This window comes from Saccostrea cucullata, unplaced genomic scaffold (assembly GCF_032062105.1).
Source record: "Saccostrea cucullata isolate Sc308-1 unplaced genomic scaffold, CSIRO_AGI_Scuc_v1 ctg1896, whole genome shotgun sequence".
NCBI classification, from domain to species: Eukaryota; Metazoa; Mollusca; class Bivalvia; order Ostreida; family Ostreidae; genus Saccostrea; species Saccostrea cuccullata.
Window position 1 is genome coordinate 56,180 of NW_026938225.1, and position 23,530 is coordinate 79,709.

Consider the following 23,530-nt stretch of genomic DNA (forward strand, 5'->3'; position numbering starts at 1 on the left):
ACAATATGTTTTTCATAAGTTCTCTGTAGTCTTTTTCTTTTTTTACACATAGGTCCTTAAATCGTTTCTTGTATTCAAGGTATTCATCTAACTGTTCTGGTGCGCGTGTTGTTCTATATTTATTAAGAAGTTCACACTTTTTTTTCTTAAGTAGATCACACTCTTTGTCGAACCACTTTTGGTTAGTTTTTTCTGTATTTTTCTCAGTGACTTTTTCTTTTACTTCCATGTGCCTACCACACCTCTCCAAGACACCCCTCAATTTACAGACAGTTTCCTCTGTACTTAAGTCATCTAACTCAATTATACCATTGATTTCTAATACCACATCTGTACTACAGATATTTTGTAAATATTCAACAGATTTGTTCATATCCCACTTGAATTTAGATAAATGCTCTAGTTGTATATCAACCTCCATGACCTCCGTGCTATCTTTGACTACACTTAATGTACAAAGTATGGGTAAATGGAGGGAAATATCTACATCTAACACTTTAAAGTCACTAATATATTCGAACAAAGCAGAATCAGCTATACAGTAATCAATTGTGCTACACCCTCTGTTAGAAACAAATGTAAAGTTTCCTGATAAATCACTATTGGTCCTACCATTTACAAAATGTATACCCTCTACTGCACACAATTCAAGTAATTGTTTACCAAAATGATTTACCTCTTTGTCTTGATTCTTACGCTTTTTAGAAAATTTATCTGAATTATACAGTTCATCCTCACAGTCTTCTAACACAGGAATGTACTTAACTGAATCATCAATCACATAATCTAAACTAACACCTGTTCTTGCATTGAAGTCTCCAGCCAGCAATAATCTACAGTTGCTGTATCTTGTATCGTTTTTTATTTTAAACATATCTTCAGCTAAAAGATCTACTCCAGATTCGCTATCTGTAGAGCTATAGTATATAGATCCTTGTGGGGGTAGATAAATAAAACCCATAAATAAATTGGGGTGCTCTTTATCACTAAATATATTCTTAAAACACAAATACAGTCTATCATCAGCACCAAATATTTTTGTCACACTGTGTTGCAACACCAATGATCTCTTAACTAGAGCTGTTACACCCCCTGCTGGTTTACTACAGACAGTACGCATGGCTGAAAATATTGTCCACTCATTACTATCAAATTCATTATCAAATTCATTATCTCTTGTTTGAAATGATTCGATGAAACCAATGATATCATAATGCTGCATCAAGGAATATATCTCGCTTCTGTTAGAGCGTAATTTGCTTGCTAAGCTTTCTATATTCCATGAGACAACATTAATATTCATCATGGGTTGTACATTTACATCAACATTTACATCAACAATTTCATCATTATTTGTAGCATCAATTGTCATGCAAGTATTTACATTCACATTATTTACAAAATGTTGAGTTGACAGTGGGCGGCCGAATCCCTATTTGTGAGCACTAAACTCCAGATCCTCTAAATCTTCGATGGAATACATCTTGCTATTTATACGCAGCTTGTCTTTAATAAGCGAAGCCTTTTTACCATTATTCTTTGCTTCTATAAGGTATGGTATTAGTTTTTTCCTTGTATCTCTTAGTTCAGGAGGAAAGTCTTCTGATAGCTTTGGACGCTTTTCATACGGTATTTCTCTGCATTTGTTGATTATTGTTTCCTTGTCTAGTATACTTGTGAGCTTGATCAAGATTGGGCGAGGTTTTTGCGAATTCTGATCTATATATGGTTTACCGAGTCTGTATACCTGATCTGTCTTGATATTATCAAGCTGTAGTTCCTCGAGGAGTATGTGGACCTTCTCGTGGGCTTCTTGTGGTTTGGTATCTTCTTCAATTCCATGGTAGATAACGTTATATTTTCTCTTCTGGTCTTCATTTGATTTTAATTTCTTTTCCAGCAGTAGCACCTTATCTTCTAGGTCTTTGTTTTGCATTGTCAGGTTTTCTACTGTTGTTTCATAATAGCTTATCTTTTTCTCTAGAGACTCTAGTTTTATATTGATAGAACGAATGTCCCCTCTTAAGTCTTTACCTAGTTCTCCAATGGCTTTAAGAACTTCCGATTCCCCTCGGCTTTCGAAAGTTAGCCTTTTTTGCGTTTGTCTCGTGAGTCTACTTTCATCCTCATTTCCAGGTCCAGGTCCTGGATTCGTCTCAACATCCCCGCACAGTTGAAGAGCTATGATGAAGACTATAGCGATCACCAATCCGAAACGAGTATTCAAAATGGCGGACGTGGGTTTACCCTCTGATGTTTTACGTGTTGTGATGTTTGTCCGCATACCTCGGAACGAGAACTGTCCAATTCGGATCCTCCAGATTCCAATCTCAATCATGTTTCACGCACTCTGCTTACTCTTTAGATTTTAGCCTATTTTAGCCTATTTTACCACTCGGTTTTACTCTTGGAAAAAATGTCCACCTGTCTTGGCCGAATACCTACTAGATCTTGACCTTAAGGAAAGTGATGATTGCAAAGTTAAAGTCATCACGCTTATCAAAAAGCTTGGAAGTAAGATAACCAGGAACATATTTTCAAGTAAAATATCTGAAAATGACTCACTTGTGTCAAGATTGGTACCTTTTATCACAAGCTCACCGGTATATTTAATTTTATATAGACATTAGAATGAAAACAATCATCATTAACTGACAATACGTCATCGGTATATCGAAATGTCGAGTTGAAGGCCTCAACAAGTGTTTTCTTCTTTTCACGTATAAGATATGGGACAAATTATCCTTAATATGAATACAAAAATAGATCTGCTGATAACGGGGAACAATTGATTCCAATGGAAATTCCAATAGAATTTAAGCATACAGATATATTGTCAATCAGAAACTCAGGCATCCTTTTAACATCAACTTCAGTGTACTTATATGTACAATTTAGAATGTTATGTTAAAAAAAATAATTTTGCAAATGACCATTGACAAGATAAAGATTAACTAAAGAGCAGTTTTATTATAAAGAAGCTGTCAGTAATAAAAGAAAAAAGCCTGGACTTTAATTTATCGTGGAAAATGGCTGTATTTAAAGTTGAAAAGTCATAAGTTTTAAGCTGTTGATGCTGTTGATTTTGGTAAAATCTTGTGATTCCAAATTTTTCAAAATTTCCTTCATGTTTTCAGTATAAACATCTGCTTTACACATGTATATTGTTGCACAATACTCCTGAAGTTTTTCATTCACCACTGTTAATATTCTAGTGAGGGGAAAAGAAGTAGATAGGTAGAACATTTACTGCAACCCATCAAGTATCTTTATTTTGGATTTTGATGAAGTATTGGAATCCAATAATCGTCGGTATATACATGTTTATAGATATGTTAATTCAAATTCAACATTTGAATTCATTCTGGTATTTAGAATATGAAAAATATTCAAAAAATGGCATATGATTTTGATGAATTTTCTCTTTAGACAGGAAGCTATAGGTCTGAGTTGCATTACCGCAAGTAGAATTAAATCCAAGTTCCTGTAAAATACAATACTGCGCCTTACAAACATGTCCAGCAGAACTATAGTTGAACATGAACAGGAAGGGTGATTGTGTTTCAGATATTCGATATCTAGGCTCTGTAAAGTTTTCATGTAATTAAACGATTTGGAAGCAAAGTCGATGGATATTTATAAGAATTACCACTTTTAAAAATACTCCCTCTTGAGAATTTTTCTCTCGTACGGAGACATTGCCATTACTGATGAACTTCCTGTTGCAAGAGGATGCTCCGTTTAGCGCAGTGGTCTTGTTTTTCAATAACTTGCTTTGCTTCAGAAACTTTTCGAGCAAAGAGCATATTATTGTTTTTTTCCTTGAAGTAGACGACAGTTAAACACCAATATGATCAATTTGTTAATGACGAATTATAATCATTTTTCATTTTTAGCGTGTTTTATTAAACATTTTTATGGTGTATACCTTTCATAATTGATATATGGTCTACACCATTACGACTTGATCATTTATTTGTCAGATATTCAAATCATGACCCCCGGTGATAGGGTTGGGCAACTTCGGACGACCAAAAATTTACAAAGGAATATGTAGGAAACATCATTAAAACACTGCAAGAATAGTAAAGCAATGATTGCATGGTCAAATACATATTCATATGGAAGCATCTTCGGGTTGTGTAGAAGTATGTTCAAATCATGAACCCTAGTCCAGAAGTCCACACAGTTCTAGCAAGTCCAACGGCCAAGTCCTCTCCCTCTCCTCGTCTCCCAGTACACCTCCTGTGACACACCTAAGTACTTCATAATTAGTACACTGATATGACAGCCCCCTACATTATTCCAAATAGACATTGTTTGTAATGATACATGAATCATTATGCTTTGGCGACTTGATACGTTGAAATTTATTTTTAAATTTCAGATTACTTGAATATAATCATTGTAACAGAAACTTACCGGTGCCATGTTTTCGATGCTGCCATCGGCCACACATAGCACAGCATAAAGCATGTTGACTAGCTGTTAACTAAAATCAAATCAGATTCAATATAGATATTTACATGCAAATGCCTTCATAGAAAGGAAATTATATTTTTTATACAGGGCTCAAGTTGTCTAGCTGTTACCAAAAAATTAAATCTGTTCTTTTTAATTTTGTTTTACACTAACTTGAGATCGATTTTATTTATTTTAAGCCTATATAATTTTTTTAAATTTAGCCTTCATCATCTTTTTAAATCTTACTTTTTAAAAACATTTTATAGAATGATTAAAAAAAATTAAAGAAAAAATGACATATTAACGGTTTGAATTTTGAGAATAATCAAAAATAAAAATATTTTCATTTTTTTTCTGATAAACATGCATGGCCAGATACTAGTAGAATATCAATTAATTAATATCTTTTGGCAAATGAATATTTTTGATTTTCAAAAGTTTAAACATAAATTTGATGTGATTTGGTAAGTAGCTGAATAGAATATATGACTTTGTTTTTCTTTGGATGCTGGAGCTTGTGGAACTGTACACTCAGTACTGCAGCAGCATAACAAAACAAATGTAGTAAATAACAAATTTGTTGACCCCCACCCAGATTTATATTAATTTATTCATAGAGTTTAAGTATTTTTTGCCTAAAATTATTTTCTGTATTCAATTGTTTTGTTTTTGTTTTGTTTTGTTTTGTTTTATTTGTTTGTTTGTTTGTTTTTTGTTGTTTTTTTTTTTTTTTTTTTTTTTTTGTTCATAAAATTTCATTACTCTTAATGTGGTAAATAATTTTTTTTCTGCATTGTTATTTTTTTTGCTCTTTTGCTCATAAAATTCCATTACTCTTAATGTAGTAAAAAAAAATTAATTTGTATAAATTTACACTTAGAATTTAAGTATTTTTTGCCTAAAATTATTTTCTATCTTGTTATATTTTTTCCTCGTAAAATTCCATTGAAAGAAATGATGATGTACTTTACTTTCGTTGGCATGTACTTCCTCTTTCCAATCAAACTAGCAAATCTAAAATTTAAAAAAAGTGGCAAAAACTCTGAAAGAGGAAAGAGGAAGAAAACCAAGTCAAAGATGTTAGAGTTAAATTATGTAACCTTTTTTAAGAGCCTTATTTATAAATCGGGAACATTATCAGCTAAAATTAGCATTGTATTTCTTATAGAGTTTTAAGACCAAAAAAAAAACATTTTAATTTTTATTCGAGCTTCAGTCCTTAGATTCTAGATTTTTTTTTAACTTCATCTGCTTCTCAAGATTTTTTGTAAATAATTACTCATGTTACTATTCCCTGGAAAATGCAGTCTATTTTTGGAAATTCAACCAACAGGAATTTTCGTAGAATAAAAAATTTCCTGTTATGTTGTATAAATTTCCACTTTCAATTTGATTACTCAAATGTCTTCTTCTTTTGGGTAGGTTCTCCTTTAGATTTTAAATTGATAAATGCACATTTTTAATTGAATCTTTGAAAAAATTTAACAAACAGGATTTGTTTTCATAACAAAAAATTATTTCCAGTTATATTGTATAAATTTTCCCTTTCATTTTGATTAATCAAAAGTATTTTTTTTTCTTTTTGGTAGGTTCTCCTTTTCATTCTAAGTTAATTAATGCACAGTTTTAGTTGACTTTTGTTTTAAAGAAACCAATTCAATTATGTAATAGGTAAATTGTATCTGTAATCTGTAACATCATTTTGTGAATATATCAGTCATATACAATGTAGTTTTGCAGAATATTGTATTTTAGGAAACTTTATTTCACATGGGAAGAAATCTTTTAAAATTAGATCTCTTTAAAAGTCAGACGATCATGTCTAAACATGGTTACAAATTAGGTTCTTTTAAAGCACATCAAATTAAATTAAGTGATATGAAAATAAAATAAACATAACTTTCATTTTGATATTTATGTTATTTATTTTTTACATATAAGAATCAGGAAATATTTTTTCTTCATTCAGTGGCAACCATAATATTATACATTGTATCATAGTTTTTATTACATTTTGTTTGTTTGACATGAAGTTAAGAAAAAAAAACATCCTGAAAACTACCATGTATTGAAGTATATGTTTTGATATTTTAAAAAAAATTGAAAATATCAATTTCTATCTAAATTAACTTTTGTTCATTTTATTTATTTCTACGTTAAATGTTTGTGATGTTTCAAATAAGAAATCTAAAAGAATAAATTCTAAAGTTTGTTTTATAACGTACATAATCATGCATCATTAGGCCTTCTTGAAAAATTTGTTTGGTTGCCTTCTCCCTGTCGACTTACTTTTCCCTGTAGGTATGGTATTTAACATTGGATTGTGTATTATAATAGGTATGGTGTATGACATTGGAATTCGTGTGGTGAGAGGACAGAACTGGTCATGGGGGAACCAGGATGGAGGGGAGGGACACTTAGGGACCGTGTTAGAAATCGGACACGAGGGGAGTTCTGGGAAGGTGCCCCCAAAGTGTGCTCGGGTCAAATGGGACAAAGGGTACACGAATATGTACAGAGTGGGGTATGAGGGGCAGTACGACCTCAGGATCTACGATACATCAGCCCTCGGTTTGTATAACACTACATACCAGCGCATGAATCAGTGTTTTGCAAATGCCCTCCTAAGTACCAGAATATAAATATATGAAAATTCTGATTTAGGATTCAAACATGACAGACAGTGTACGAACCCAGGCTGTGAAGAACCGGAAATATTCGGGATGTTGTGGCAATGTGACCAGTGCTCAGATGTTGTGCTATGTAGTAACTGTTACCATAGTGACAAACATGACATCATACACAATTTCACGCGGTTTGACTACCCCAGTCACGAAGGGTAAGACTATTTCTATCAGTAGTCATATTTCATCATGCGCGTGGACACAGAACTATAAAAGAAAGATTATAATGTAGCAAACAAAGCCATCTCCTTTTGCAGCTATCTATATACATTTCCTTTAAAATGTATAGTATCTATAGTTTTTCACAGAACTAAATAATCCTGATAATAAATTGGAAAATTTTGCTAAATGATAAAGAAAAGTTAATTTTGTAAAGGGAAAGCTTCTCCTTTATAGAGGATAAGTTCATAAGTTCAAATACATATATTTGTTGTAGATGTTCTGTTCCTAAGAGACAATTGAGCAGCAGACAGAAACTATATGGGATTTTTGAGGATGCTAAGGTGACTCGAAGAATTGACCGGAGATGGGAAAATCAAGATGGTACGTTATGTGTAACTGTTGGAAGAAGAGAGTTAGATCCTCTTTTATCTGTGTATTCTCTAAAAAAAAAAGATAAGCCAAACATTATGGTATGTAAAGCAAAGTTTATATTTGATAAGGATGATCATAATGATCACATTTTTGAAATAACTGTTCAATGTATTTCACTGAGTGATGCACATTGATTTCTAAAGGTGGAGATGGAAATAAGGGTATGGTACGTGTTAATGCCCATCGCCTTGGTTACACAGGCTGTGTCGATGTCAAGGATGTTGAAGCTTTAAATGAAAGGTTTTATTACAAGGATCATCTTCCTATCTTCAGTGAGTGTTTGATGTCTTCCAATCATTTACTGAAAACAATTAAATTTTATCAATTTATGTTGTTATTCGTTTCCACTCGAAAAAAAATATAAATAATTTATAAAATAAATAACAACACATTTGTGATAGATAGAGAAGCGCTCTCGTAAGTGCAGTTTAATATTATACACAAAATGAACATTTCCAACTTTTCTTCTTGCCAACTCACACAATCTACAAAACAAAAACATATAATGAATCAAAACAAAGATGATACTTGTGAGGGTGAGTTGGCGGGGAAACGTCTGACTGCACTGAGAAAGATATTTCAAATGGCATTTAACTTTTACATACGCTAAAGCGTGCGTGCTTTAACAGAATACCTGTAGAACAGGTATTCTATAAATACTTTAACCAATCAGACCAACACTCTTCATAGACACTACATAAACACGTGGTCAATTGATAAGCGTGTTGTGATAACTTCGATGAATACATTTATGATTATGTGTGAAGTGGCCAACTACATGTATATTCTTTCAGTCATGTATTCTTCGTTGAATTTCGTGGAAACCAAGTTATCGTAAGCACTAATAAGTACTACAAAGATAATGTCAACAAAAGAACATTCACATGAAACTTAAAAAAAGTTGGTTAAATATTTGGGCGTGTAACTTACAGTCCGTAACACAGTTCTTCAATTATTTTTTTCTTTGATTGATACGTGCATATATCTGGGAACAGAATTGACACATCAGTCCCGACCGTCACCAAACCAGGAGGCTAGAGAGGAGGGAGCTTCAGAAGCCCCTTATAAAGAGGAGGAGGGGAGGCTGAAAAAAGGGGACAAGGTCACGATAGGGGTGGATCTAGATACCCTCCAGGTGATTCTGAAAGAGTCCAAGAACTGGGACGAGAGAATCATAGAGGTATACAGTAAACACAGTGCTTCTCTCATGGAAATTTAATAATTACGAATTACGAATAAATCTTATGGTAATTATTTCTTATATCAAATTTTTTTCTTCAGTGTATTGGAGTGAATGGATCAGTACTGCTTATCAATGGACAACAAATCACGGTGGACTTTAGCGGCAAAGAGTGGACTCTTCCTGAAATGGCTTTAGCCAAGGTAAAAACAAACTTGTGATGCATGAGACGGTAAAACATTAGTGATCAGTGAAATCAATTACTTTTGTGTGATTTTCAGATAGAGCAGTATGTGAAGGACCAAGTCGTGAAGGTAGAAAATGATGCAACAAGTGTACAGCATCTTCAGAGTGGACATGGACCTTGGCAGGAAAGCATGAAAAAGGTATGGGTATCAGCTCAATGCGTTTATTAAACATTTTTCTTTTAGATAAAGTGTTTGATTCGATTCAAACTTGACACGTCATTGCCAAAAATGATGTAAAATCTTATTTTAGTTCCTGGGGAAGAAGGGTCGAGTTGTGAGCGTGGATTCAGACGGAGACGTGATTGTCTGCTTTGGGACCCAGCAGATTAAGTTCAACCCTGAGTGTCTGACGCCATCTGGTGGTAGTCCTGATGAATTTAAAGAGGAGGAGGCAGCACAGCCATCAGAGGACACTGATGAGAAAGGTGAAGATGTTCCACCACCTCAGGCTCAGAAGGAACGTGAAATCCATGACGTCTTGATTTCTGTGACAGGAAGACAGTATCTGGGAGAAAGTTCTACCACCACTCAACAATGCACCTCAGAGCGTACACCACCGCGCACCCCAGATCATACACCCCAGAGCACTCTTCAGTGCACTCCACCTAGGTCTTGCTCTCCCTCCCCTGAGGAACGGAGATCTCGAAGCTCTTCAGATGAACGGTCATGTGAAGAACCAGGTAAACCACCTTAATTCTTTTAAGGGGCGACTGGAGTTTTATTGTGTGAAAACCACAATATCGAAACTCTTCATTTATATAAGATATATAAGTTTGATAAACTTCAGGGTGCATGCAAAAATTTAACGAATTTTCCAGGTTTTATAGAGTACTACAAAATATGACGGGCACAAAAGATTCATATGAAAACATAGATAAAAATAATGGAGAGATTCTCTAATTTCTAGGTTTTGAATTTCAAGAGCGTATGTTTATTACCTTTTCGAAACACATTTTTATTACCCCTTTACTTACGAGCTTCAGTTTATCTTAATAATCAAAAGCACACTACATCGACATCAACCTACCTTTCAGGTGCAAAATCGTTTTAAAAATCAGTAAAATAAAATTGCAATTACATCTCTAAACATGTAAATTCTTAATTTTGTTTAATTTTATTGATTAAGTGGAAAATGCTGTTTTAAAACAGTAAATACGCTTCATTTTACTATGATGCGCGAAATATTTCGCAAAGAACACCCCAGTCGGGCCCCTTAAATGTTAAGTTTCATTTGCTGTCACAGTATATTTTGTCCTCTTTCTAATGACATGGCTGAATTGTAAATATTTGGTGACAAATATATCAAGCAGTATAAAATGAAATTTAAAATTTATTGGTGAATTGTTCAACATTGAATCAAAACTACAGACTCGGGCCTGAAATAAGCATTACATTTCTTATAGAGTTTTAAGACCAAAGAAAAAAATAATTTTAAGAATTCAAGCTTTAGTCCTTAGATTCTAGATTATTTTAAAAACACCATCTTCTTCTCAAGCTATTTTGTAAATAATTACTACTCTCTGGAAATGCAGTCTGTATTTTGAAATGCAACCCTATCTCCCCCCCCCCCCAAGAAAAATCCAGTTTTTTATTAAAAGCATCCATGTAAAGTATATATGCTTTTATTTTTTATATTTGAATTTATTTTTTTTTAAATCATTAATTTCAATCTAAAATTAAATTTTGTTCATATAATTTCTAAGTTAAATGTGTGTGATGTTTCAAATTAGAAATCTAAATGAACAAATATTAAAGGCTTTTACAACTAAAACAAATATAATACATCATTAAACCACCTTTAAATATGTGTTTGGTCGCCATCTCCCTACCGACTGGCTAAACATGGGCTGACTCAACACTTTTAAGAAACTCCAGAAAACAATATTTTTTTATGTATTCTGGGAAAAAATTGAAAATAAAGCTTCAATGTTGAAATTTCTGAGAAAAATAATTTTCCCACCTACCTACTGACCAAATTATTCCATCCTAGGTCGGGAAAGGGCAAACCAGCATTATTTAATTGTATCTTTTTAAACCATTTTGTTAAATATCAGTAGATAATAATTACGGTTAAACTTATTTATATTACTTTTTCCTGTAGGTATGGTATTTGACATTGGAATTCGTGTGGTGAGAGGACAGAACTGGTGCTGGGGGGACCAGGATGGAGGGGAGGGACACTTAGGGACCGTGGTAGATATCGGACTCGAGGGGAGTTCTGGGAAGGTGCCCCCAATGTGTGCTGAGGTCCAGTGGGACAAGGGATACAGGAACATGTACAGAGTGGGGTACGAGGGGCAGTACGACCTCAGGATATTCGATACATCAGCCCTGGGTTTGTATAACACTACACTTCAGCGCATGAATCAGTGTTTTGCAAAGGCACTAACTCCTATGTACCAGAATATGAATATATGAAAATTCTGATTCAGGAATCAAGCATGACAGACAGTGTACCAACCCGGACTGTGAAGAACCAGAAATATTCGGGATGTTGTGGCAATGTGACCAGTGCTCAGATGTTGTGCTATGTAGTAACTGTTACCATAGTGACAAACATGACATCATACACAAATTCACGCGGTTTGACTACCCCAGTCACGAAGGGTAAGACGATTTCTATCAGTAGTCATATTTCTTCATGCGCGTGGACACAAGAACTATAAAAGAAAGATTATAATGTAGCAAACAAAGCCATCTCCTTTTGCAGCTATCTATATACATTTCCTTTAAAATGTATAGTATCTTTAGTTTTTCACAGAAACTAAATAATCCTGATAATAAATTGGAAAATTTTGCTAAATGATAAAGAAAAGTTAATTTTGTAAAGGGAAAGCTTCTCCTTTATAGAGGAGAAGTTCATAAGTTCAAATACATATATTTGTTGTAGATGTTCTGTTCCTAAGAGAAAATTGAGCAGTAGACAGAAACTGTATGGGATTTTCGAGGATGCTAAGGTGACTCGAAGAATTGACCGGAGATGGGAAAATCAAGATGGTAGGTTATGTGTAACTATTTTAAATTTTTGTTGGAAGAAGTGAGTTAGATCCTCTTTTATCTGTGTATCCTCTAAAAAAGATAAGCCAAACATTATGGTATCTAAAGCTGAGTTTATTTTTGATAAAGATGATCATATTGATCACATTTTTGAAATATCTGTTCAATGTATTTCACTGAGTGATGCACATTGATTTCTAAAGGTGAAGATGGAAATAAGGGTATGGTACGTGTTAATGCCCATCGCCTTGGTTACACAGGCTGTGTCGATGTCAAGGATGTGGAAGCTTCAAATGAAAGGTTTTATTACAAGGATCATCTTCCTATCTTCAGTGAGTGTTTGATGTCTTCCAATCATTTACTGAAAACAATTAAATTTTATCAATTTATGTTGTTATTCGTTTCCACTCAAAAAAAATATATAAAATCGATAAAATAAATAACAACACATTTGTGATAGATAGAGAAGCGCTCTCGTAAGTGCAGTTTAATATTATACACAAAATGAACATTTCCAACTTTTCTTCTTGCCAACTCACACAATCTACAAAACAAAAACATATAATGAATCAAAACAAAGATGATACTTGTGAGGGTGGGTTGGCGGGGAAAACGTCTGACTGCACTGAGAAAGATATTTCAAATGGCATTTAACTTTTACATACGCTAAAGCGTGTGTGCTTTAACAGAATACCTGTAGAACAGGTATTCTATAAATACTTTAACCAATCAGACCAACTCTTCATAGATACTACATAAACACGTGGTCAATTGATAAGCGTGTTGTGATAACTTCGATGAATACATTTATGATTATGTGTGAAGTGGCCAACTACATGTATATTCTTTCAGTCATGTATTCTTCGTTGAATTTCGTGGAAACCAAGTTATCGTAAGCACTAATAAGTACTACAAAGATAATGTCAACAAAAGAACATTCACATGAAACTTAAAAAAAGTTGGTTAAATATTTGGGCGTGTAACTTACAGTCCGTAACACAGTTCTTCAATTATTTTTTTCTTTGATTGATACGTGCATATGATATTCTGGGAACAGAATTGACACATCAGTCCCGACCGTCACCAAACCAGGAGGCTAGAGAGGAGGGAGCTTCAGAAGCCCCTTATAAAGAGGAGGAGGGGAGGCTGAAAAAAGGGGACAAGGTCACGATAGGGGTGGATCTAGATACCCTCCAGGTGATTCTGAAAGAGTCCAAGAACTGGGACGAGAGAATCATAGAGGTATACAGTAAACACAGTGCTTCTCTCATGGAAATTTAATAATTACGAATTACGAATAAATCTTATGGTAATCATTTCTTATATCAATTTTTTTTTCTTCAGTGTATTGGAGTGAATGGATCTTGATCAGTACTGTTTATCAATGGACAACAAATCACGGTGGATTTTAGCGGCAAAGAGTGGACTCTTCCTGAAATGGCTTTAGCCAAGGTAAAAACAAACTTGTGATGCATGAGACGGTAAAACATTATGATCAGTGAAATCAATTACTTTTGTGTGATTTTCAGATAGAGCAGTATGTGAAGGACCAAGTCGTGAAGGTAGAAAATGATGCAACAAGTGTACAGCATCTTCAGATGGACATGGACCATGGCAGGAAAGCATGAAAAAGGTATGGGTATCAGCTCAATGCGTTTATTAAACATTTTTCTTTTAGATAAAGTGTTTGATTCGATTCAAACTTGACACGTCATTGCCAAAAATGATGTAAAATCTTATTTTAGTTCCTGGAGAAGAAGGGTCGAGTTGTGAGCGTGGATTCAGACGGAGACGTGATTGTCTGCTTTGGGACCCAGCAGATTAAGTTCAACCCTGAGTGTCTGACGCCATCTGGTGGTAGTCCTGATGAAGATGAATTTAAAGAGGAGGAGGCAGCACAGCCATCAGAGGACACTGATGAGAAAGGTGAAGATGTTCCACCACCTCAGGCTCAGAAGGAACGTGAAATCCATGACGTCTTGAGTTCTGTGACAGGAAGACAGTATCTGGGAGAAAGTTCTACCACCACTCAACAATGCACCTCAAAGGAACTCCACCGCGCACCCCAGATCATACACCCCAGAGCACTCCTCAGTGCACTCCACCTAGGTCTTGCTCTCCCTCCCCTGATGAACGGAGATCCAAAGCTCTTCAGATGTACGGTCATGTGAAGAACCAGGTAAACCACCTTAATTCTTTTAAGGGGCCGACTGGAGTTTTATTGTGTGAAAACCACAATAGCGAAACTCTTTATTTATATAAAATATATAAGTTTGATCACATGCAAAAAATTAACGAATTTTCCAGGTTTTATAGAGTACTACAAAATATGACGGGCACAAAAGATTTATATGAAAACATAAATAAAAATAATGGAGAGATTCTCTAATTTCTAGGTTTAAAATTTCAAGAGTGTATGTTTATTACCTTTCGAAACACTTTGTTTTTATTAAATTTTTACTTAAGAGTTCAGTTTATCTTAATAATCAAAAACACACTACATCGACATCAACCTACCTTTCAGGTGCAAAAGGTAATATAAAATTACAATTACATTTTTTGCAAATTCTTAATTTTGTTTAATCTTATTGATTAAGTGGAAAATGCTGTTTTAAAACAGTAAATACGCTTCATTTTACTATGATGCGCGAAATATTTTGCAAAGAAAACCCCAGTAGGGCCCCTTAAATGTTAAGTTTCATTTGCTGTCACAGTATATTTTGTCCTCTTTCTAATGACATGGCTGAATTATAAATATTTTGTGACATATATATCAAGCAGTATAAAATGAAATTAAAAATTTATTGGTGAATTGTTCAACATTGAATCAAAACTCAGACTCACCTGAAATAATTACATTTCTTATAGTGTTTTAAGGGGGACCTTCAAAGCAGCGTTATTGACGTCACAATCGACGTTTTTTTTAATGTTCAGAAATTTTACAACTGTTATAGGCTTACCATTGTTTAAAATCAATCAAACACAATTTACAAAAAAAAAATACATTTTTAATAGCAGTTTTATTCATTTACTTTTCTCGTCCTTAATTGATAAGCAGCAATTGCAGTTCGAATAAAAACCTCGATAATATGCTCATATTGCAAAAAATAAATTTTTAAAGCTTAAATCAGGGAAATATTTAATTTTATATTTACAATTAATTGTATTTTCTCGATAAAACTAAGAAATTTTTTTTTTTAAACTTGTATAATGCGCTTATTGAAGCAATTTTTTAATTGTATAAAGTCATTCCAGCTTAAAAGTTGGTTGTTGACAAGGAAAGGTGGAGGGGGGGGGGGCAGAATGTTTCAAAAAGAAAAGATTAAATCAGTGTAAATTGTTACTAATCAAAACGAATTACTTGTTTTCAGTGTTATATTCAGATGTTTGTATACCCTTGTCTTGGTGCAGAAGGTCAATATTATGACACATAATTACGAAGAAAAAGGAAAACTTTTTACCTCCATATACTTTTTTCTTTATTAAAATAAAGAGATAATTCATTTCTTTCAAAAACTTGAATTAAAATTTTGATTGAATATTCCTTTTATGCATGTCGGAATTCAAAAAATACGACAGAAAAGCGGATATTGTGTCCATTCTAATTTTTTATCGAGATGAATTATAATGATTTTGCCTTCACTAAAATTTCAAAGATACAAGTCAAATAATTTAAATACATGTTGATTTTAATGTGATTTGACATTTTTGATTCTTTTTAGCGCATATTTGTGGTAGAACAATGATGTCTGAAAATTGCATTTCACACTGTTTTTGCCCCTCCCTGTGTAAAAATAAAATATACAAACTGTTTTTAATACCTAAAAATTAACAGTGGTCATGAAAGAAATAAAAAAATTTATCGGACATAGGTCCCCCCTTAAGACCAAAGAAAAAAAGTAGTTTTAATTAATTCAAGCTTTAGTTGACATTCTAGATTATTTTAAAAACAAGATCTGCTTTTCATGCATTTTGTAAATAATTAACTGTGGAAACCAGTTTATATTTTGAAATGCAGCCCTATGCTTCCCCCCCCCCCAGAAAAATCCAGTTTTTTATTTAAATTACATTAAAGTATTATTAATTTATTTTTTTTTTAATCATTAATTTCAATCTAAAATTAAATTTGTTCATATAATTTCTAAGTTAAATGTGTGTGATGTTTCAAATTAAGATTTTAAAGCTTTAGTCTTTTTTAAATTCTTTGGAATATATATATATAAGAAAAATTGTACAGTACTGTTGAAAATAAAAAAAAAGTAATATTCAATAAATCATTTTACTACTCTGCACTAGGCCTAAATGCTAAATGTATACTACAATATAAAAACTTTAAATCAAGCTGTTCATGACAACATAAGATTAACAATCAGCTTTCTTATTTAGAATTAGAAAAACATTTTAAATAAACTGTATAATAGTTTTTGGAATTTCCCTAAAATAGAAACACAAATTGCTGAAAATTATTCACGCACTAGTCACGCTGAAGGACTCACGCCACCACGTGCTGATCCCCCCCGATAAACTTACAATTGTCAAGATTCACCACGGTAGTTGGAGGCCCGGAAGACCTTTAGTCAAATTTGATCCATCTGTCCATATGTTTGATAAACATATATAGGTCTTTACAATAAATTTTTATGTAATTGAAAATATCATTTTTTTTTCCATTAATTTCAAGAAAAACCCAAACAAAAGACCATTACAACAGTTTGACAAACAAAACAAATGCTTACCGGCAAGTGAGTAGGGAAAACAAAAATATGATAATTTTAATATACCTAGAGTTAAATGTGTGTGATGATTTACCGAAGCCTAGTTTTATTCATCACGTAAAAAAACTTACATAAAAGACATTTATTGTCTAAATAGTCAACAAAAATGATAAACCAAAACTAAACACCCATGCATTCACACAATATAGCAATAATTGAATCCTTTAAATACAACTAAAACAAATATTACATCATTAAACCACCTTTAAAAATGTGTGTGTGCCATCTCCCTACCGACTGGCTAAACATGGGCTGACTCAAAACTTTTAAGAAACTCCAGAAAACAAAAATTTTTTATATATTCTGGAAAAAATTGAAAATAAAGCTTCAATGTTGAAATTTCTGAGAAAAATAATTTTCCCAACCTACCTACTGACCAAATCATTTCATCCTGGGTCGGGAGAAGGGCAAACCCATTGCATGTATTTTAATTGTATCTTTTTAAACCATTTTGTTAAATATCAGTAGATAATAATTACGGTTAAACTTATGTATATTACTTTTTCCTGTAGGTATGGTATTTGACATTGGAATTCGTGTGGTGAGAGGACAGAACTGGTGCTGGGGGGACCAGGATGGAGGGGAGGGACACTTAGGGACCGTGGTAGATATCGGATACGAGGGGAGTTTTGCCCCCAATGTGTGCTGAGGTCCAGTGGGACAAGGGATACAGGAACATGTACAGATACGAGGGGCACGACCTCAGGATATATGATACATCAGCCCTGGGTTTGTATAACACTACACTCAGCGCATGAATCAGTGTTTTGCAAAGGCACTAGCTCCTATGTACCAGAATATGAATATATGAAAATTCTGATTCAGGAATCAAAATGACAGACAGTGTACCAAAAGGACTGTGAAGAACCAGAAATATTCGGGATTTTGTGGCAATGTGACCAGTGCTCAGATGTTGTGCTATGTAGTAACTGTTACCATAGTGACAAACATGACATCATACACAAATTCACGCGGTTTGACTACCCCAGTCACGAAGGGTAAGACGATTTCTATCAGTAGTCATATTTCTTCATGCGCGTGGACACAAGAACTATAAAAGAAAGATTATAATGTAGCAAACAAAGCCACTTTTGCAGTATATACATTTCCTTTAAAATGTACAGTATCTTTTTATTCACAGAAACTAAATAATCCTGATAATAAAATGGAAAACTAAATGATAAAGAAAAGTTAATTTTGTAAAGGGAAAGCTTCTCCTTTATTGATTTATTTAGTTCCTACATATATTTGTTGTAGATGTTCTGTTCCTAAGAGAAAATTGAGCAGTAGACAGAAATGGGATTTTCGAGGATGCTAAGGTGACTCGAAGAATTGACGGAGATGGGAAAATCAAGATGGTAGGTTATGTGTAACTATTTTAAATTTTTGTTGGAAGAAGTGAGTTAGATCCTCTTTTATCTGTGTATCCTCTAAAAAGATAAGCCAAACATTATGTTATCTAAAGCTGAGTTTATTTTTGATAAAATGATCATATTGATCACATTTTTTAAATAACTGTTCAATGTATTTACTGAGTTATGCACATTAATTTCTAAAGGTAGATGAAAATAAAATATGGGTGTTAATGCCCATCGCCTTGGTTACACAGGCTGTGTCGATGTCAAGGACGTGGAAGCTTCAAATGAAAGGTTTTATTACAAGGATCATCTTCCTATCTTCAGTGAGTGTTTGATGTCTTCCAATCAATTATTTATTGATAAACAATAAATTTTAAATTTATGTTGAATTTTGTTTACACACAAAAAAAATATATAAATCGATTAATACCTTAACAACACCTTTAAAATGACCTCAAAATCAAAATAGTCTTCTGTTAGAGAAGCGCTCAAATGGTTGGTAAGATATCAGTGTTAATAGTGTTTTATACACAAATTTGAACTTATTTATGACCTTGAACTTTGACCTTTTGACCTCAAAATCAATAGGGGTCTTTTAACATATAATGAATCAAAACAAAATTTCATTGCAAAAGCTCAAAGGGTTCTCGAAAGATATTTTGTGTTTTGAACTTTTACAAACGCTAAAGTGTGTGTGCTTTAACAGAATACCTGTTAGAGACAGGACTATAAATACTTTACGGACGGACAATCAAGACCAAAATTAATATTCACTTTTCAAGATACTACAAATATACAAAAAAAACAACCGGTTTATAGTAAGCCCTTATAAGTGATACAAAGATAATGTCAACAAAACTTAAAGAGCAGACGTAACCTAACAGAAAGTTGGTTTAAGTCTGTGCAGGGTTCTCCATGAGCTGTTTTACTGTGTCGCTTCCGCTACAGTAAAATTTTCTCCGACACAGTAACGATTCAAATATGCGTGCGACACCGTAAAAATTTTGCCGACACAATAAGATCTGTGATAATTAGAAAATCCAAAGTTATAAATTATCTGTAACTGAAAGTTTAAACAAACAATTCTACAAAAAAATAGTAGAGCACTTAATTAGGGCTTCACCTTGCATAATTAATTATTTTCTACACCCTCGACGAACTTTACCCATGAAGGAACAAAGACAAATAATTTGTTTTCACATTTCCATGTAACGGTTAATTGGTAGTTGCATTAAAAATAAATTGTATTATTATTATTTTTTTTTTTAAAAAGGTATTTAGATAAGTCTTTACTATAGAGCAACGGCTCTAGAATTATGTTGGCACTGTAAGTCAAACATACATGTAACATCGCACCGATATCATTCAATTGCTGTCAATAAATTGTTTCAAATTTTCAAGGAACTCTTTAAAGTATTTAACTATTCTGAAGTTTTTTTTTTTTTTTTTTTGTTTTTTTTGTAATTCGGTTTTTTGATCAAAAAAATGACAAAAAATCACGGCAAATTCAGTTTCAAAAATAACAAGTAGTTCGACTGAATCAACCAGATTTTCCTCTGCAGTCCGCCTTTTCAGAACGTGTTTTTGTTTTTAACAATAAGTACACTGTTCGACCATACAATTTTGTAACGAATCAGTGATTGTTAAAAAAAAGTGTATGCATGTTTACGTTTTCTTTTGTAATTATAATGAATAGTGATTCAATTTCGATTTAGATTACGAAAGAACCGCGAAATTTTAGTGCTTGGCATAAACTCTGCAACACAGTAAAATTTCAAACGATGGCGAACCCTGTATTTGGGCATGTATTACACAACAGTACATGGCACAGTTCTTTGATTATTTTTTCTTTGAATGATACATGTATCTGATTATCTGGGAACAGAATTGCCAGATCAGCCCCGACCTGAACCAAACCAAGCTGTTAGAGAGGAGGAAGCTTCAAAGGCCCCTTATGAGGAGGAGGGGAGGCTGAAAAAAGGGGACAAGGTCAAGATAGGGGTGGATCTAGATACTCTCCAGGCGATTCTAAAAGAGTCCAAGAACTGGGACGAGAGAATTATAGAGAATTATAAAATCATAGAGGTACAGTGAACACGTGCTTCTTTCTTGGAATTAAAAAAAATATCAGATTTAAGTTCATGAAATATCTGATTTACGAATAAATCCTATTGTAATCATTTCTTTTATCACATTTTTTTTCAGTGTATTGGAGAGAATGGATCAGTGCTGTTTGTCGATGGACACCAAATCACTTTGGATTTTAGCGGCAAAGAGTGGACTCTCCCTGAAATGGCTTTAGCCAAGGTAAAAACAAACTTGTGATGCATGAGACGGTAAAACATCAGTGATCAGTGAAATCAATGATTTTTGTAAAATTTCAGATAGAGCAGTATGTGAAGGACCAAGTCGTGAAGGTAGAAAATGATGCAACAAGAGTACACCATCTTCAGAATGAACAAAGGCCATGGCAGGAAAGCATGAAAAAGGTACATATAGGTATCAGTTCACTGTGTTTATGGAAAAACTTTTCAATTCGATTAAACTTTAAACAGGTCATTGCCAAAAAATGATGTAAAAATCTTATTTTAGTTCCTGGGGAAGAAAGGTCGAGTTGTGAGCGTGGATTCAGACGGAGACGTGATTGTCTGCTTTGGGATCCAGCAGGTTAAGTTCAACCCTGAGTGTCTGACGCCATCTGGTGGTAGTCCTGATGAATTTAAAGAGGAGGAGGCACCACAGCCATCAGAGGACACTGAAGAGAAAGGTGAAGATGTTCCACCACCTCAGGAGGAACGTGAAGCCCGTGATCTCCTGATTTCTGTGACAGGAAGACAGTATCTGGGAGAAAGTTCTACCACCACCCAACAATGCACCCCAGAGCGTACACCACAGCGCACCCCAGATCATACACACCAATGCATCGATCAGCGCACCCCACCTAGGTCTTGCTCTCCCTCCCCTGATGAACGGAGATCACGAAGCTCTTCAGATGAACGGTCATTTGAAGAACCAGGTAAACCACCTTAATTCTTTTAAACGTTCAGCTTCATTTGCTGTTACAGTAATATACTCTTTCTAATGATATGGATGTATTGTAAATATTTGGTGACAACTATATCAAGCACTATGAGATGAAATTTAAAATTCATCGGTGAATTGTTCAACATTGAATTAAAACTGCAGACTCAAGCCGGAAAGACAAGTTTACAGAGGCTTTAAAGGAAGGAAAAACCAAAGAAATCTTAGAAATGCTACAGAGAACTCCAGCTTTCGCGGTGAGTGAATTAATTTAACTAATGCTTAACAAGATGATAAGTAGATTTATGGGTAATTAATATAAAATAGTGTACATCATTTCAAAGCTATATCAGAATGGAATAAATAACTGTGCATTGAATATATATCAGAATGTTAAAAAAAACACTTCAGGATTAACTCACTGTGTATCTCCTTCTCTGGCCGCCAGGTGGGTGGGTGAGAAACCCAGCTTATTTTTAAACTCAGGGTTGATTCTTGGTCAATTGAAGGCGACAATATCTATGATTTCAAAATCTCCAATAGTGATGGCATCAAACACCGGGCTATGTGACATTATGAAATATTTACAGATGCAGAAGGCAGACCCTGGGCAGACAGACGGCTCCCTGGAGAAGGAGAAACTGAAGATCGCGGCTTTGAGTAATGAGGAGAAGTCGACGCTGGAGGTTGCTATATCACAGTCAAGGAGTGAGAGAAAGCAGAACCTCGTAGAGAAAAATCAGTGAGTCAACAACAACCCCCTTCTATACAAACACTAAAAGTATAAACAGGCAGAAATTTCTTGGCTTTTAGGGGAACCGTGTCGAGATCTTAAACTTATTGTCAAAAAAATTGTTGTTGAGCATGGCAAATTCAGGATATCAGAATGTTTGATTGAAAATCAAATCAATAAGTAAGGCAATCTACAGAACAACGTAATCAAAGTATTATTTGTTTGATTTATACAGGAATCCAACAGTACCTCCCATTTCACCACCGAAATGTCAAATGTATAAAGAAGATGTTGTCAAGCTCAAGATAAAACCATGCGGATGTCTGGTGTCTGAAAAATGCATCCCAAAGCAACTTCAAAAATGTCCCAACTGCAAAGAGCTTGTGGCCAGCATAGGCCAAATATGAAGCCCTGGATCAAGTCAGAGATTAAAAAAACTTCATCACAGTTGTTTGTGCTAAACAAGAACCTATTTGATTTTACTTGTTGAGCAGTAGATTTACCTCATGTGACACTGAGGACCTGAAGATAAAAAAAATTGTTCTAAGCATCACAATTAATCTCCTGAAAATTATAAAATCTACTGTGATAAATATTCTTTTCGTATAAATTTTCCCCTTAAATTTCTGCACTCTGTCTGGTAAGATTTATAAATTACATTGTGATATACATACAATGCATATGCTCACGAAAGAAAAAATATTGTTTTTCGTTTATGACAGAAATATATCTAAAACATAAAATCTGAAATTATGCAAATGTAAACGTGCCTTCGTAGGAGAATTTTTCTGTTAATTACTACAGAAAAACAGATGAAATCTTAAAATTATATTGCCTTTTCAGCTCACCTGACGTATTGCTTTTTGTTTTTGTCCGTCGTCGTGCGTCATCCGTCGCGCGAAGTGTGATAACATTTAAACATTTTTAACTTCTCCTCTGAAACTGCTCAACCAATTAAAAGAGAACAATAAGCATGAATTTCGTGATCCCTGTCCCATCTGGGGCTTGAGGGATGAGGACAACATTACTGAAAATATTGCAATCTTTAAAAATCTTCATCTTTACCCCTAGACAACAAGCAGTCAAACAGTTGCCATGACTGTAATAAGAATTGGACCCTCTAGCTAAATTGTGAAAATCATGGACCCATGCAGGGTCAGAGGTTCTGATGCTAGTGTGGGACTCTGTTGAATATATAGTGGAAATGTATTTTTTCTGAAAAAAAAACTCTTTTGCTGCTGGGTATTAAACCAATGAACCATGTGCATAGTCATGATAGGGAAGGATGCCTCTTTCTATATGATGAATTTCATGGCCCCTGGGTCAGGGGTACTGTTGTGGTGGTGGTGGGATTCAAATGATCATACACTGAAAATGACTTGATGCTTTGAAAACTGTTCTTTGGTATTAATCAACTATTTATGATTATGTAGTGGAAATAATTTTTTCTTTGTTCGTCTGACCTGTCTCTGGGTA

At 33.9% G+C, this 23,530-nt stretch overlaps 2 protein-coding genes across 2 annotated transcripts; both read left to right on the plus strand.

The window, feature by feature from the left end:
* Nucleotides 1-5,854: 5,854 nt before the first annotated feature.
* Nucleotides 5,855-23,400, plus strand: LOC134249651 (uncharacterized). The gene is made up of 20 exons (XM_062731981.1): nt 5,855-5,882; nt 6,802-7,035; nt 7,129-7,303; nt 7,585-7,691; nt 7,886-8,014; nt 8,738-8,922; nt 9,024-9,125; nt 9,204-9,308; nt 9,421-9,850; nt 11,272-11,505; nt 11,603-11,777; nt 12,061-12,167; nt 12,371-12,499; nt 20,186-20,385; nt 20,506-20,607; nt 20,685-20,789; nt 20,893-21,316; nt 21,487-21,578; nt 21,912-22,063; nt 22,290-23,400. The coding sequence occupies exons 2-20, from the start codon at nt 6,804-6,806 to the stop codon at nt 22,459-22,461; spliced, it is 3,357 nt and encodes a 1,118-aa protein (XP_062587965.1). The 5' UTR covers nt 5,855-5,882; nt 6,802-6,803; the 3' UTR covers nt 22,462-23,400.
* LOC134249652 (uncharacterized) lies at nt 13,534-14,340 on the plus strand. The gene is made up of 3 exons (XM_062731982.1): nt 13,534-13,619; nt 13,697-13,800; nt 13,913-14,340. The coding sequence occupies exons 2-3, from the start codon at nt 13,792-13,794 to the stop codon at nt 14,336-14,338; spliced, it is 435 nt and encodes a 144-aa protein (XP_062587966.1). The 5' UTR covers nt 13,534-13,619; nt 13,697-13,791; the 3' UTR covers nt 14,339-14,340.
* Nucleotides 23,401-23,530: the final 130 nt, after the last annotated feature.